The 18,139-nt window shown below is 38.0% G+C and overlaps 1 protein-coding gene across 1 annotated transcript in view; it reads right to left on the minus strand.

The window, feature by feature from the left end:
• Positions 1–18,139, minus strand: part of PCCA (propionyl-CoA carboxylase subunit alpha) — a 357,370-nt gene that overhangs the window by 148,375 nt on the left and 190,856 nt on the right. The window contains exon 18 of the mRNA XM_075199966.1: positions 15,470–15,572. Coding sequence (XP_075056067.1) covers positions 15,470–15,572 — 103 coding nt within the window. The remainder of the gene's footprint in view (positions 1–15,469; positions 15,573–18,139) is intronic.

The raw sequence follows: 18,139 nt of genomic DNA on the forward strand, positions 1-18,139 counted from the left end.
GAAACTCTGACATAAACATAAATGTAAAATATTCAGCTATGTCTAAGCTCTAAAACAATAAAGAGATAAACTTATCCTCCCTAACATGCAAAAACAATATACAGGCTTTAACAATAATACTTATTAAAATACTGTTTTAAAATGCCAAAGACACCATTGTTTTTATGGTCACAGTAACATAAAGGGAAATTACAATGAAAAATAAAGATTCATGTAAGAACACAGCAGTTGGGACCATTCAGCAGACATCGGCCATTAAAGCAGCTTCAGCTAAATACGCTTCGATATAAATCACATTCTGTGTGCACTACATGGGAGAAGCCTTCAGGTATCTGGTGATTTAGTATCTCTCCATAAATATAGTGGGGTAAATAGGTCAACTGTTCATCTGCAAGAGTATTTATAACGGGGGCAATTTGTTCGGTGTTGTTTAGATTTTACAGATAAGATGGTATGGGTTAGGGACTGAGGGGCAGTGTACACATGCTGGAAGCTGTTAGGACTCTGGCTTTACCTTGTATGTGGCTGCAGTACCTCATTATCACCAGAGGTGCTGCTGTTTTGTTCTTGAACATTACACCTCATCTGCAGGAGTTAATCTCCTTCCCTGATTAGTGCCTGCACCTGTTCCACTGTTTTATATACCTGCCTCAATCAGTGTTCTTTACAGTTCATCGTTTGTTCTTGGCTGCTATTCTTGTGAATAACCTGCTCTAGTTTGTTACTTCAATTTGACCTCTGCCTGTGACCTGACCATTCCCGATTGCTGCCTGTATTGACCCTTTGACTGTGACCCCCTACTACACATATCGCTGCCTGGGTCGATCCTTCCTGGGTCGATATTTCCTTCTGTCTGCTCCATTGGACTTACCTGTGTACTGTCTGCTATTCATGATACCAATTCTCCAAGCCTCAGGTTCGTGGCATCCGCTGTCTGCTCCTTTGGACTTACCTGTGCTCAGTATGTATGACCATCCAAATTTGCAGCTTGCTTTGGCCTCGGCTTATTCTGTATTGCTCTCTAGCGCCATCTCCATACAGGCTCCTACTAGTATTACACCCAACCTGCATTCTATGTTGCTATAGACTAGAGATGCTCACTGACCCCTGTGTCTTGGTTTTGGTTTTGGATCTGGATTACCGTCGTGTTTTGGTTTTGGTTTTACACCAAACCGCCCTTACGTGTTTTGATTTTGGTTTTGTTTTGCAATTTTGTTTAAAAGTCAATGTTTTTGGGCATAAAATAACCAAATTTAGTGCTCCATCTGTTTTTTGGATAAGTAATGTAATAGTAAAGCTATATAGTTATGAAAAAAACAGTTTAATTCCTGGTAAGCCATCATTAATTCTACACATAAACCAAATTGTCTTCCTCTCCATCTATGTATATTGGCAATGCAGCCATCGTCTTTGTTTGTATATTACACTCTACACTTATAGTTAAATATCTAAAGAAATGGACAAAGGCAGTTTGGTTTCTGTCTCTCTAGGCCCTCCTCCACTTGTAGAAAATACTAAAAAATTCAGCCGTTCTAGACTGTACAATATAAATAGAAATAGACAAAGGCAGTTTGGTATCTGTCTGCATCAGATCCCCTCTCCACTAGGAGTAAAATTGAAAACTATTCAGCCGTTATATAATCTAGAAGATAAATAGAAATTGAGAAAGCCAATTTGGTATCTGTCTGCATCATAATCATCAACATCATCATTAGCACCCTCGTCGCCCACACAAATCTCCCCTTCATCTTCTTCTAATTCCAAAGTGGCATCCTCAATTGGTGTATCACCGGCTACACTCGGGCTGTTCAGCCATACATCAGCAGAACTGCTGAAAGGGCCCTCCTTTATGGGTACACAAACAGAATGCTCACGATTAGACATACCACTGGTGGATGGACTCTCCACAGGGATTGGTGTAATTTCTGATTCAGAGCATACATTATCCTCTAATGCCTTACTGTTTTCTTGCAGCTCGGCTTTCCCGCGTAACAGTAGTTGTGCACCACTTTTAGACTCCAAATTACTTGGTCTTGCTTGGTCACGAGTGACCGTACAAAAAGAAGGCTCAGTAGCATTTTTAGATCTGGCAGTAATAGAGAAAGGCGAAGGCCGCATTCTTTCTTTGCCACTGCGTGTGTAGAATGGCATGTTGGCAATTTTTTTTTATCGGCAGTTAACTTTTCCTCAGTTACACTTCTTTTTCGCTTCAACACGGTAAAACATTTTTGGGTGCATGTTTTTTTCCCTGATTTAAAAAGACTATGTACTTTTACATAGACTTTACCAGATGACGTACTGGGAACACTACAATCAGGACTAGTGCCAGCACCTGCTTGCTGATTCTGCTCATATGTGGACTGCTTTGAATCCATTTTAATGAGCCCAAAGCACTTGTAGTGCAAAATATTGTATAGATACTGTTGATAAATATCACTTTTGACAGCCAGAAAAATTAGTGTAAAACACTGGGGAATATTGGACACCCCAAAGCACTTGTAGTGCAATTTTTTTTTTTAAAAAAAGCCTCCTCTATCCTCCTCTCTTCCTGCTCTAACAATCGCTAATATAATTGGAATTAATAGAATTGAATAGATTAGAAATGAAATAATAATACAAAGAATAAGGTGTACAAGGTCCCTGCTCTAATACAGCCTGTGACCTAACCCTGCTCTCTCCCTCTGTCAAATGGCGATGGATTGCTGTGGAGGCGGGTATTTATGCTTTTCAAATCTCGCGAGAACCGAGCTCTGAAATACGAATACGTCACAATGACGTTTTGCCTTGATTTAGATTCCGAATGGGCGGGAGAGTACCGAGCCTGCTCGGCTTGGTACTCGGATAGGCAAAGTTCGGGTGGGTTCGGATCTCTGGGAACCAAGCCCGCCCAGCTCTACTATAGACTGAACTATTAATCATCTCCTGTATCTGTGGCTCAAACCTGGTTGTCCTGCGGTTAACCCTTCATATCCTAGTTCTGAGTTGCTGTTCATAGGTTCTCTGCACCAATTGGCTTTCCAGGTGTATCTGCCTTAATAAACATACTTCGTTTTATTCAAATACTTCTGTCCTGTAGTGGGTTCATAGTAGGAATAATAACAGAAGCTCTATACATTACTTGTCCCAACTTTGGATCAATAGTATATAAATACAAAATATTGTCCCTTATTTGTAAACTGAAATGATCAATACCTACACACCCCTACAGAGTCCAATTTGGCTATAAACTTGTGTAGAAATAATAATCAAATCCAGTCCTTCTGTACTTGGGCAAAAATAGCCCCTCTATGGTTGGCACACACACAGTAAGATACCAGTGCTGATCGGTATCATCATTTTTTGTTTTGTGCACACACACCTGCCTACTTAAGCCAAATACAGCCCAATCAGCTATCTAGATCGCAGGACTTATGGACATTTTTAGAGTAAGGGGAAGATAAAAATATATAAAATTGGAAGTCCGCCAACACTGGGAGACACATACAAGAATGATGAATTTTGGACAAACTTTAATCCACAACTATGTTGACCGCTTCAGGACAACCCTGTTAATCTACAATCCCATCCTCAAATAGTGTTTCAGTAGGATGCCACCAGTATCCATGAGTCGTTTCAGGAGGTGAAGCTCCTGTGTTATTAGTGCTGAGCATTATAGCCTTTCAACTACAGAGTTTAATGCTATTTACATTAACAAGTATGACACCCAGTAGAAGACTAGCTCTGTGACTACTGCACAAATTGAGGCTCTGATTTCAGATGTAGCCAAAATGAAGGCCTCAGTACCTAAAAACTACGATGACTACAATGTCAAAATGCCAAACCTCTTGAACGAATACTGTAACTACCAAGGTGGATGTAAGAGCTGAAAAAACCTTTATCTGCCAATAGGTTTCTAAAGTTAGTGACAGAGGGGCTGATGCAGAGTGGGACGTACGCCAGCTTGTGTTGCATATCTTGCACCATTACCAAGTTATCTGTGCAATCTGTTCATTAATACATGTCAGGTCTTTGTAATGCGTTTATAAGAAGCTCTCCTGAAAGTAACAGCCTGCATCGATTATCTGGTGTAATAACTGAAGTCTAAACTATTATTATTATTAGTGACATTTCTTTATATAGCGCCAGCATATTCCCTAGCGCTGTACAACTTGGGAACACTACAACCACTGGTTCGGGTGGTGCATCTGGTAAATTTAGACATACTATTTTATCATAAGATTTAATTAAACAAATTTTGGTTATTAGTTTTGGTATCACTGCGGAATAAATGTCTATCTATTTGGGATGGATTTGCATGGTACGGTTATATACCTAAAATATAAAAATTTGCATCCTATTCCCTTCAGGTTAAAATTACCATATTAAAGGTAATAGTATTAGTGCCGCTTTATTCCTAGAACAACTTGGCCGAAATTGAATCGGTCCCAGTAGGTCAGTGTAAAAATAAAGCTATTAAGTATTTCTGTGCGACATGAAAAAGCCGCCAGTACTTTTCTTATGTGCAAAATAATACAATGTAACATGGTTTGTCCAGAAGCAAATTTACTTCTTTTTTGCTTTGCTCTCCTTAATGAATCAGGCCATACATTGGCAAACATGTTATTTTTTTATTTTTATTTTTTTAAATAGATACACTGATAACATGGGAATTTTGTTGAGACATTTGTGAGGATATTGATTATACATGGATGGTGATAAAGCTGCAGTAAAGAACCAGCGGGAATCCCAAGTAAATATGATATCTTGGAAAGTAATGGGTCTAAATGGTAAAATCAAAAAATCATTAGGTTTCAATTTTTGAAACAATGTTTTCCAGGCATCCTGTCAGCAAGAAAACTCATTTGACAAACCCCCAGTTAAATCCATAAAGTGCCCTTGGTAGGATATATCGTCCAATCCACTTGTTAGAATAATTATACTGGTTAAAATGACATTAATATTCCATGTATATCGGGTTAAAAGAGATGCACATTGTAGATATATGGCTATTTTGTGCACAGTGCTAGATAAACATTGTCCCATAGTTTGTTAGCTTGCGAGCAGGGCCCTCTTACCTCTCTGTGTGTATTACCCAGTATTGTTTTATTACTCTTGGTTCCCAATTACAAAGCACTATGGAATCTGCTGGCGCTATAAAAATAATGTTAATAATAATGATGAAACTTATGCATACCTGCAGTTTATATGTTCCTCCACTGTTTACTTTGAACTGAAGAAAAGTGTTCATTTTATAGCTGAATTTTCACGCTCTCTACTAGTATGGCTTACAAATTTCAATATAGTATTGTACAATGAATACACACTCAACTGCAAACTATTATGGTCACTACTTGTCTTATAGATTTTGTTCCTTTATGTCTGAAATGTATATATTTGGAGAAGTCGTCACCCATTTTCTATAATAGATCTAGCACATGCCTTGTGTGACTTCTTGTCTTTTATATTTTTATTCTCAGACAGGTATCTGGCCACTTACCATTAACATTACATTTTACTTCTACCCCACCTACTGGAAGAGGGTAAAGTAATCCTTTGTGGATAGGTTTTCCTGTAGCACAACCAACGCTACTATCAGATCTTTGACCAGTAACCCAGCCACACAATACGAGATGCTGCTAAAGCTATCATAAGGGGATCTGTAGTTCTAGTGTAAAACTTATAAAAATTATATGTTGGGGATTTACTGGCCCAACACGTATCTCGGAGAATAAGAAAGGACAACGGAAAGCAACACAGCAACATATGTACAATGGCTAAAAGATGAATAATTATCTTGCCTTTCTAAATCCAGAATGCTAGGAAACAAGGACAAGGGGGTGATATTTTGTCAGATCCACTGCACAACTAATGCTAGATTCAGGGATTTCTATGGAGATCTTCCCCCTTCTTTGAAGGGAGCTCTTGTAGCTGTTTTTCCCAAGCCAAATAAAGATCACACAGGCTGTAGCTCATACAACCCCATATATATTATAGATATTAGTTAAGTCCTGGCTATTAGACTTACCTGTATTATTCACAACATATTACTGAGACCAAGCAGGCCGTATGCCTGGCAAATACACCTTAATATAAGCCAATATAATTCCAATTTGCAACTACCACTCTACACACTTAGCTGAGTGGAGATAGATCTGTATAGTTAGGTCTGAATTTGGTTTTGGGCCTCAATTTATAGACAGGAAAAAGATGCTGTATAACCATCATGTGTCTAGGGTGCTAGTTGGTGCCTTATTCTCCTTCCAACCTTAACAGATGTATGTGGTAGGAATGCCTTTTGCTATAGCATCTGAACCATTAGCAATCAGTATTAAAGGTAATGACAGGATTAAGAAAGTAAAGATTGGACAGGAAGAGATAGAAAAGTTATATACTGACAACATTATTTTTTTTTCTAAATAATCCCAAATGCTCATTAGATACAAACTTGTAAAGAACGGACACATTTGGAGCATATTCAGTCTTAAAAGTGAATTGTGATAAATATCTAAATTTTCTCCATAGTTAATTTAAACTTAAACAAATTCCAGGAAAATACCCACAGATCTGGGAGCATTTTCTTAAGTAGCTAGGAATTATAGTCAGTAGACAATGGGAGGACTACATTAAACATTTTTCCAACGGTCAACAATATGAAAATTAAGATGGGCATTTAGCTCTTGCTCCTTTTAACTCCTCCTGGTAATGTAGTCATTGTTAAAAAATATATATTCTTCCCACATAGCTGGGATTAAAGACAAAACGGGTAGATCTTGAGGACAGGTCGCAGAGCAACATTAAAATTCAGGGTATCCCTGACACAAACTCCGATTTATATGAATATGCCACCGATTTGTTCCATAAACTATTACCATGGGCCTCGGCTAACGATCTTCTCATAGATTGTATCCACCGTTTGCCCAAATCTCGGAATGCTCTGGACTCTGCACCCAAGGATACTCTTCTCTTCTATTGGTGCACTTCTAATACTCGAGTGGATTTGGAAGATCTTCAATTGTACCTGTATATTTCTGCGGCTACATTGGCCAAACGCAGGTTGTTTCACGAGATCACGGCAACCTTAAGATTGTCCAATATACAATACCGATGGGGCTTTTCGACAAAACTACTAGTTCACAGAAATGGTACTTTTGTGGCCGCACCTTCTCCTGACAAGGGCATGTCACTGTTGAACATTTGGGATATCCAGCTTCTAGACCCAACTCCTATTTCCAAGGCTAGCTGTGTTACCAAGGAATGGTCTACAAGCACCACGTAAGACTTTGACCACTCACTTCATTTGTTGTATCTGATGTAACTTACTCTGATCCATGCTGGTATAGGTTCAAACTCTGTATCCTTTCACATAGTTTACCTCCCAATATACTTAAGTAGGGGAAATCCTTTTTCCTGCTCCTGGACACTTTTCCTCCTTCCATGTGGAGGTATTACATCCTCTAATTTGACTATTATTGTTTTGCATATTGCTCCTTCTTTATTAAAGTTAAGGTCTTTACTGCTATGCTATTATTATTTCCTGCCCTACCCAAGTGTGGCACTATTGGGTCTCGTGCTGCACTATACCTATATCATAGGGTTCCTACATGTTGGGCAGGTATATTTAATGACTTTGTTTATATATCTTGTTTAAGGTTCTCTTAAGTTAGAGGGCCCATGGCACGGGCACATGCCCCCATACAGATACTAATTTTCTGCCACTTCCTTTTCTTCATTTAGTGGCATAAATGTTAGCTCTCTTATGGGTGCTATTTCAGTATTTTTCTGTCCTTTCGTTCCTGCCTTTGCTTACCTGTCTTTCCCTGTTTTGTCGGAGACTGTTAGGAAAAGACGACTGCCCCGATTTTTGGGTATGCTGATTTTCTCAACTTTAAGACCTAGGATAATGGTTAAATTTCTTTCTATAAACTCGAAGGGATTGACCTGCGCTAATAAACAGAGAATAGTTCTGTAAAGATTTCCGGCTCAAAAAGCAGATATTGTAGCTATCCAGGAGACCCACTTCTCATTACATTCCCCACCTCAATTTCACAACCCTAAATATCCAACCTGTTATTCTGCTTCTGGCATGTTTAAACGCAATGGTGTAGCCATCTTGATCAATGCTAATTGATCAATTGAACACCGATAAAAAAGGAATATATCTGAGCTTAGTGGGGAAAATAGGTTGCCAGCCTATTACATTAGTCTCTTTGTACTCCCCTAATTCTCATCAACTCCCCTTTCTTAGGAAGTTATATCACGCACACTGTTAAATGAGGAATGCTCCTATGCATGGGTGACTTCAATGTAGCCCCTGATTACAAACTGGACTGCACCTCTAGTCCTCCAGCCAGTCTATGGCTTCTTTTAATTTCATCTCCTTTGCCTTCTCTCAACTTCTAGCAGCGTATGATTTGTATGATGTGTGGAGAGCTAATCACCCAGGTGAGAAGAATTACACGTGTTTTTCCCATGTACACAAATACTCAAGAATTGACCTTGTGCTGTCTGATAAATGTCTCTTCAGCGTATTGTAAATGTCGAGATCTTACCCATAACTTGGTCTGATCATGCCCTCGTAGTGTGGCAGTTGGAGCTCATTGCTGGAATCCAACCTACTAGACCCTGGAGAGGGGAAGATTACATATTGACGGATGATGGTGGGGTTCAGGTCATGCGGGATGCCCTTGATTCCTCTTTAGAGATTAACAAACCCGAGGACACCTCGGTTTATACCCACTGGTGTGCTCTTAAGACAGACAGTTATGAGGGGAGCAACAATTCAGGCTGTGGCTACAATTAGGAAAACACAATCCAAGGTACAGGCCTCTTTTGAATCCCATTTAGCATTCTTTAAAGCTCAACATAAACGTACTGCTTTTGATTCCAACATAAAAGCTAAACGCAGGAAAAGTAACAAAGTTTCTCTTTTACAGATCAACAATACCATAGCTAGACTCAACCAGCAGTTCTACACTTTAGGTAATAGAGCGAGCAAATTGTTGGCCCGTAAACCTCGCAAAAAGAATGCTATCAACCTAGTCAAGGTTCTGAGTAATGTGCAAGTTACCCATATCTCCAACCCACTCAGTATAGCGAGCCAGTTTGAGTCCTATTAAGAGTGTCTCTATAATCTAAAGGCTGATTCATCTATGACCAAGCCCTCTGCAGAGTCTATTAACAGGTTCCTGGCTTCGATCTCGCTCCTATCCCTGTCTCTAGATTAGGCTTCGGGCATGTGCTCGGACTGGACGGAGGATGAGGTCAAAAGGTGCTATAAAATCCATTAAACGTCGCAAGAATCAGGGCCCCGACAGCTTTACAAATGACTTTTACTTTTTCTTCCAGCCCAAGCTGACCCCCATCCTCACTACATCATTTAATTTGGCTACCCGAGACACATTTCTATCAGAAGCAATGCTCGAAGCACAAATAATTACCATCCCTAAACCAGGCAAAGATCCATCACACTGCCATAATTATCATTCCATAGCGCTCCTTAACACAGATCTCATAATTTTTGCTAGGCTAACTGCTAACCCCCATCCTGCCACAACTGATTAATTTGGATCAAGTGGGCTTTGTGCCTGGCAGACAGGCACCAAATATTACAGGAGGGTCCTAAACATTATTGAGACACATACCGCTAGCTCCGTACCTCTGTTGTTACTTACTAGATGCAGAAAAGGCATTTGATAGGAACAACTGGGAATATATGTCCGCGGTTCTAACCAAATTTGGATTTGAAAGATTTTTTTTCCAAGCCATCTCCACTCTGTGCATTACTCCTTCTGCTAAGGTCTTCAGCAATGGGTTTCTCTCCTCTTCCGGCGAAATAAATGTCCTAGGCTTTCCAGAGAATTAATGTTCCGCTCTAAATTGACAAGGGTCTGGCCACACCTAAATTAAAAGCTTATCAACGCGCTGCCTTACTGCCTTCCCCATTCAAACCTTGGATTACCATTGAATACCACAACTCCTTTCAATTCTCGTTGGCAAACTTCCTGTGGCTGGATAAGCCTAGTTGACTGATACTATGTAGGGTAGTTACAAAAAATCGAAGACTCTTATGTCCCCTGTTGAAACACGCAATCTGTCAGTTTAGGCTACCTGGGAATCTGATTTGTGGATCACTATCTCTTCAGGAGGACTGGTAAAAAATCTTTCAGAGCATTTATAAAATGTCTCAGTGTATCAATCATATGGAGACGATGATTAAGACTGTATACAGGTTGTATTTCAATCCACAAAATCTTGCCCTCGGTAACTAAACACCGCTGGAGAGAAGTTGGTGCAATTAGTTTGCTCATGCATGTTTTTTCGACGTGTTCAAGACCCAGACTATTGTGGGACGCGGTTTTCCATCTGATATCTCAGGTTAATAAATCCAGTATCCTCCCTTGTCCCACCATGGAACTTTTACATCTTTATCCACCCATCTTCAGAATCACAATTACTATGTCACTGGACACATACTCATCGCCACTATGGCGGCAATAGCCTAGGATTGGAAGTCTCCATTACCTCCACCCCTTTCTAAAATTATTGACAAATCTAAACTTAGTTATGTGATGGAAACCATATTCCACTGCCGTGTCCACCCCGCTGATCAATTGTATGAATATTTCCTGGAACATCAGCCCCTCTAAGAACCATAATGCCTAACTGTAATAACGTTTCAGACTGTACTCTGTTTAATGTTACTTGTCTCTAAATATGGATCCCCCTCCCCCTCCTTGCTGCCCCCTTCCCCCAGCCCTTCTATTTCTGTTTTACGATTTATTTTTCTGTATGGTGTTTTTTTTTTTCTAGATGTCAGCAATGTTGTTTGTACAGATTTGTGATATTACCGATTGTATCCTGTATACATTGTTTTGTCTGTTATGTGTTATTTTAGAAACATAATAAAAAATATCTAAGTTTAAAAAAATGTAAAAAAATGTTTTCTTCCCCAAATGTTATACCTTATGTAATAACATATTTTTAAAACAATTAATTCACAATTCATCTAGTTTATATGGACTGGTAAACAGTCTTGTACCTACTTTATAACACTGCAAGACAGAAAAGAGGGCGGAATGGTGGTACTGGTCATATATAAACATTTTACCTAGTGATTTGTTCATGGTTCAAACAAGATCATTCAAACCCTGCTTTCATTTCAGAGCAGGCATGCTATGCTGTAGTCAAGACCATAAAGTATGCAAACTTGATCTCTTTTACAGAATGTAAACCTAAGACCACATATATAAAAGCACATATTTTATATCTGAAGTATTTGCATCAAAAGTCACAAACTTGACGGTAGTACAATTATATCATTCCACAACTCCAAAATAAGGTTGATATCCCTACACATTTTTTTCATTACTTCTAATTGTGTCACACAATCAGAACTCAATAGATCCAGATTGGTTGAAAATCTTCCTTCAAAATTAGAACTTAATATAGCCTGAAAAGGTAATAAAAAATAATTGCAATGGGTGGAGGATCTTGGGGACATCTCTGAAGAAGTTTGGGAGGAGGCACTCCTAACACCCAACGTTTTCTCTACAAGCAAGAAATTGACATATACAAACACCGATTTTGCATAGACCTTATCTATAGCCTATTCAAATTTATAATAGGGGATTTTAAAAATCCCATTTGTGCCGCAAATTTGAAATAAAGAGCTGTTTGCACATAAAACAGTGAGCTGCTGTCATAGTAATCATTTCTGGCGCAAGGTAATGGATTATATATATTCAATGGACTCTCATATATACTTGTTAGGCATAACAGGAACCAATACTGCTCCTACTCATAATGAGCCATTATGTCTTGCTGTCCTCTTTTATGCAAGGAAGTACTTCATATCCATATGGATGTCTCCAGAGCCCTTCACAATCTACATATATATATATATATATATATGGAAAATGTGGAGTAGCCCATTATTAAATGAATTTTTATACAGTGAAACAAACTAGCAAAAATCCACAAAACATGAAGTTTATGGATAGCCAAAAACAATGGCTATAAGTAGGGTCTTTCTGCATCTTAATATGTAAATCAATAGAAATGTACATAACTGGCTATATGAATATAATTTTGTTGTTTCATTATATATACACAGGCATACATATACCGATATCTGCAAAGTAATCACATTTATGGGGTATTTACTTGGACAAATAGCATGTGAATAGACTAATGGAATATGTTGTGCTGTTGTGCTCCCAACCCCTCCCTTACATTCCCCTCTTTACTTGCCCTTGCCTTTCTAATTTGTTATTATTTGTGTAATAAGGTTAAAAGCCAATAAAAACATTAAAAAAAAAAACATTGGCCACCGGAGTTTACTTAACGGCAGCAAGGAGTGAACGCAATTATTTCTGCTAGCTGGTGAGGGGAAACTTTGGTCTTTATACAGAAATCACAAAAACCAGACAGCCAGTCAGTTACAACAATATTACAAGTTATATTGCCTTTATAAGCCATACCATGCTCCATTATTTGACACAAACAAGTCACTTTGAGGTTTTTTCTCCAGCTATCCTAACACAGTTATGCAATCATTAAGCCCGATCCAGAAAACAATGCACCAAAACTACAATCATATACACAGGCTGAGCCACATTCAAATTTCACACATTATGACAAAACTATCTGGAGCACGAGTGTTACTTTTTCTTTTTTTCTTTTCGAGTAATGCAGGTATATTTTTGCCAAGTCTAATAAAAGATGAAAGAACAAATCCCATGAAGAAATAAGGAAAATACAGATTATGGCCAACAAAAACATTGCATAGGAAGTTCTTTAGTAATTGGATTCAGAAATGCAAACATTACATTAGTGGGCCCATGAGATAGTATGATGTAGCCACACCTGTAAAGTCATTCAGTTACACCCACTCGGCCTAAAATGAAAATAGACTGAAGCCAAACCAGCCAGCCCCAATTCTGTAATACTGTCTGCATTCTCATAGGCTCCTCTGCATCAAGCAAGCATGAAAGAATGTTTCCATTATGGAAAGACAATTTAGGCAGGGCATGTACCAAAAGACTGTTCAACAAACATTTCTATCATATCACTTAGTACAATTTACATGAATAATAGTGTAGGCAGCTTTCTTTATGTTATTGTTATTTAGTGTCAGTGGAAGTGTATTCGGTAGCATGCCTTCATTTTAAAACTATCAAATTTCTTTCATTTACATTCCCATTACATTTTTCATACCGCCACTTCGACCACTGTTTAGTGTCCATTTTGCTACTTATTGTACACATTTACACTTTTTTCCCCATTTCCTAATGGATGACTTTCTAGATGTTGTAGTATTAGTGAGACACACAATTAGTGGCAGTCTCTCAGTGAACCGAAGAAAACTCACTCATTGCACTGATCTATTGCTTGGTGACCACTCCCGATATTTAATTTTGCTCTATGTGGACTGCATATGGCTACACATGTGCTGTGCCCATATAAACCATGCTCATGCAGCCTCTGTTTTAGTAAGCAAAGTTCCCAGGCCGTTAACTTCTGGGGATCCCTTATAGTGGTGCTTTATTTGCCCTGAATGGTGTGTGGAGACAAGGTTATTATAGGAGACTAGAGGGTGGGCGGTGTAGGCTGGTGCGACACAAAGCCAGTAAAACCTCTTACAGTGCTAAGTCCATTTCAATATTTAGAAAGACAAAATAAACCATGTATCATTAAACTAGTACTTTCTATCTAAATATATTTACATTTTGAAAATATAAAATATAACCCATTGCAGACCATACGTAACTGGTTTAATTTGTAGATTAAAATGTAATGTGCTCAAAGCCAGAATTATTTTGCAAATAAACCATTAACAACACAAGGTTTTGGAATTGCTTGGATATTTAAAAATACTCTGTCCTGAATAAAATTATTATAACCTGGCAACTACTGCCATAAGTTCCAAACTAATTTTGTAGTCTAGTATTCAGCTATTAAATCTACCTCTAGCACTACATAACTGACCACATAAACTGTACCACGTGAATGCACCAAAAACCCTAACTGACCTGCTTGTGGAAGTCCACATAGAGTCTGTGTATGACGTATGTCAGTGTGCAGGGGTGTGTGCGTGTGTGCGTGTATCCGTTGAGACCAAGATGGAGATGTCACAAGAAAAGATGAGTAACCGGAAAAACTGTAAAGTAAAAACAAACTGAAAATGTGCTGAGGATTAAATGTGTACAATGTTTTTATCGTAAATGAAACAAGTTAGCTGTAATTCACATTCATTTTCAAATGTAATAATATAGAACCAAAATTCTGGTTTATTTATTACAAAATTTCAACTATAATGTTTTCTGATGACTCATGTCTGTGCTTATCTTGTCTACCTTGTATGTCCCTGTTTTATGTATGTACTGTTTTCCCTACTCTATGGTGCTGCAAAGCACTGTGGCGCCTTACAAATCCACGAAAATAATATTAATAATAATCAGACTAGCCATAAGATAAATGTTTTGTCATACCAACATTCTTATAGCTTAAATCAATGTATACTAAAGTATGATCACTATTTCCCAGGCCCTCCTTAATTTGGATATTTACAATAAACTCTGATTTGTTTTTCAAGATTAGTAGATTAAATTGTAAAAATGCAAAATCTAATTCTTATTTACCCTGTATAGAATGTCCCATATAGACAAACCATTAAGTACACTTCATGCATTTTGTACTGCAATGAATTTGCCTTAAAAGTAAATGTACCCCTTTACTCTATTATGAGCATTTTTCCATTATTCACATTTTCCACATGAATGTGGCTATGAACTGACAAAGGTCTTCTCACATTAAAGATTTACAGTGACTTTTACAACTGTATTGTGAAATCTTTTATCATAGGTGGCACTAACCATGGAATTATTTATCCAATTACTCATTGTTGTTTGTGATGGATTTGATGTAAATAATTTGGTTTGCAAGCCCTTGGTAACAATCATTTAATATTTTGTCTCTCTCAAAGTCCATAGCTTGGCTACTATATGCTATCCTGAATGAATTAAAGAGCATTTGTCATTGAAAGAGAGCTGAGAAATTGGTATTTCAGTTATAGGATATAAATTAGGTCTTCAGCATGGGGTAACCGATATAAATTCTATGCATGTGTAAACTGCAAGCATCATATATCACTCGCACTGTAGGCTGTTGGCTGGACTGCTCACCCACTAGTATTGTAGTCCTGAATTCATTTAGAATTTACAAATGGGTACATGTGGCCCCAATTCAAATCCTAGGCCCAAAGTGAAACCTTAAACCAAAAAACCCAAACTGATCCTATTCCTTGAAACTAAAAAAAGTGTATTTGGAAAGGACAGTACAGTGCATATTTTATGCAAAAGCATGCATGAATACCAAACAGAACATCTAATCATTTTACACAGTCACAAATTGCTACAATCTTCACACATAATAGGAAAAGAAATAAGTGACATTTCAGCAACTACCAAATATTCTTGTATGTGTTACAAACCTTGGGTTATTCAGAAAGTGGCGTGATCTGATCTGTGATGCAATATATATGGCAGCCGCTGTGGCAAGAATTTCCTTTTTCTCTTCAGATGTCAAACTGTGCCCTGTTATGAAGAAAACTCAAGAATTAGACCAAAATGTCAAAAGAAAAACATGAAAGTTTTGAAGAAACCAGAAGCGGGTAGTGTCAACAAATGAAATTGTAACTGCTGCATTATCAAAAATGAAGATGTTTCTTTTTTGTCCATGTTTGAAGAAACCATCCTACTGTATATAAAAGGGAATACATTTCCTCCTGACTGTTCCTGATCTTGTACAGCAGTGCTTTACAACCACTACTATACTGGGACAGCTCTCCAGTGGTCTTGTTTGTGGCCCCAACCTTCTCTGGGTACTTTACAGACTACTGTATGAGATACGATCGAGTGTTTTTAATGTGTAATTCAAGGGCCAAAGAAATAATTTAGAATTTAGAAATCAGATTAAAAATTTAGAAACCATGGAGATATATATAAAATATATATATATATATATATATATATATATATATATATCCGCTGATAGAGAACACTCAATAAACAGTGCCCTAGCCCTCTTTACACGCAATTCACAGACTTTACAGACCATTCTGTCCACCTCAAACCTCTTCTTCATCTCACTCATCTAAGTTCATTCTCTAAGCTCCCTCTCAATCCTAAAACTCATTGACCACATCCTCAGCATTGTTAGTGCCCACTCAATACTCTTCTCCTTCCAATTGTGCCCCTTATCCTCCTCCTCTGCTCATAATCTACCCATCGAGATACCCCATTTATCATAACCAATACACTGTTTCCTCATCATGATTATGCTGCCCACTTAATAGTTATAATCATAATAATTAGGCCACCATCATCAACTGGTCCTCTGTCATTATCAATCATTCCTTCTTGCATTATCAACTCCAACATTGACCCCTGCATCAATCATATTTAACCCTTCGTCTGTAACCTGCCATGCTATCTTTATCTCTCCATCCTTAACCTCTCACCAAACGCTATGCTGTACATCCAATGCTGCTGCCAAGTCACTTGATGATTAGGGAACTGATCTGTGTGCAGTTCTCTTCTGAGCAAGTTTAAAACTTACATCATCAGAATGCCAGGCCGTGTACATGACATACCAGGGCATCAATTAGATGCAGTGTCGGCAGTCAGAGGAGAAAGCTCAGAACTCTCTGCTGCTGTGTACACGGAGTAACTCTCAGGGAAGAACAAATGTCCTGATTAATGCATGGCACTGCAACGGGCCAATTTTTAGATTCCATGTGAACTGGTGTCTGGGATTATTCAAGCCTTGGTATAAGTGGTACTGATTGAAAAACAACTAGACACCAATACTATACATGCATAATAAAATCTTTGCTCTGAACTTATTTTTATCAGTAGGATTTAATACATTTAAAGAAAAATACTCCTGCAAAATCCTTAAACTATGTCAATACAATTTTATACCATTGTGAGTAAAAAAAAAACGAAAATAATCAAATAGTGAGTAAAACTACTGTGGAAATGAGCAAAGAATCTTCTGTTAGGTAAATACAAATCACACCTTATATGCTCTTCTTTGTCTCTATATATTTAATTTCTCCTCTATTGTATTTGACATAATAAAAAAACTCTCCCTCTCGTCTTGTTCTTTCCCCTCTACTTACATGACTGTGTACATGGATCCAAATTCTTTGAAGACCTGGGGCTAGATTTACTAAGCTGCGGGTTTGAAAAAGTGGGGATGTTGCCTATAGCAACCAATCAGATTCTAGCTATCATTTTGCAGAAGGTACTAAATAAATGAAAGCTAGAATTTGATTGGTTGCTATAGGCAAATTCCCCAGTTTTTCAAACCCGCAGCTTAGTAAATCTAGCCCCTAGAGCCTGATTGTGACTGGATCACGTATAAATAACTTATGGTATAAATTTATTTAAAGGAAATAGCGCAGGCTGCTTATTTATATAATTGTACATGCACCTATTTTTGATATTGTGTATATTTTGAGTAAGGAAATCATTATTTCTGAGACCAGGGTAGAAAATGTGTATTTCTGTTTAGCCTTTCTAGAGGAAATGCATTATGTCTGATGTATACATCTGATACAATGAGCTTTTGTTTACAAAGCCTTTGGTGTATTGTGAGGTGGGGAATTGGCTTGTTTGGGTTTGTGTTGTTCTGTGGAAATGTGTATTCGGCGACTGTCTGAAGAAGGTATTCATGTCAGTTAGACCTTTTGACTTGCTAGTATGTATCCTGCCTCTGAAATAAGATGCAGGCTATCACAGCACGGTTTTTAAGAATTTCATAGCTAAGTGTAAATATTATTGGCTTTGCAATGCATGTAAATCCATATTTGTGCAAACAGGCTATATCCTAATGCTAAAAATAGCCTTTGTCTAAACTGTATAAAAGGCACTAGCTTGTATTGGAAACTTGTTCTTCTTCTGATTTTCATCTGACCTGATCACTGGTACCTCCAACTAGTGTGAGAGCAAATAAACATCACTTTTTTTCAAAGACCTGCTTGAAAACAACTTCAGTATTGCTGTATTCCTGTGACCTGCAGAATAGACCCTAAATCTAATCCGTTCTCCGGCTGTCTCTGGGGTTTAGACCCAAGCTTTCCGGTACCACCGCTCTG

Source organism: Mixophyes fleayi, chromosome 2 (assembly GCF_038048845.1).
Source record: "Mixophyes fleayi isolate aMixFle1 chromosome 2, aMixFle1.hap1, whole genome shotgun sequence".
In the NCBI taxonomy this organism is placed as follows: Eukaryota; Metazoa; Chordata; class Amphibia; order Anura; family Limnodynastidae; genus Mixophyes; species Mixophyes fleayi.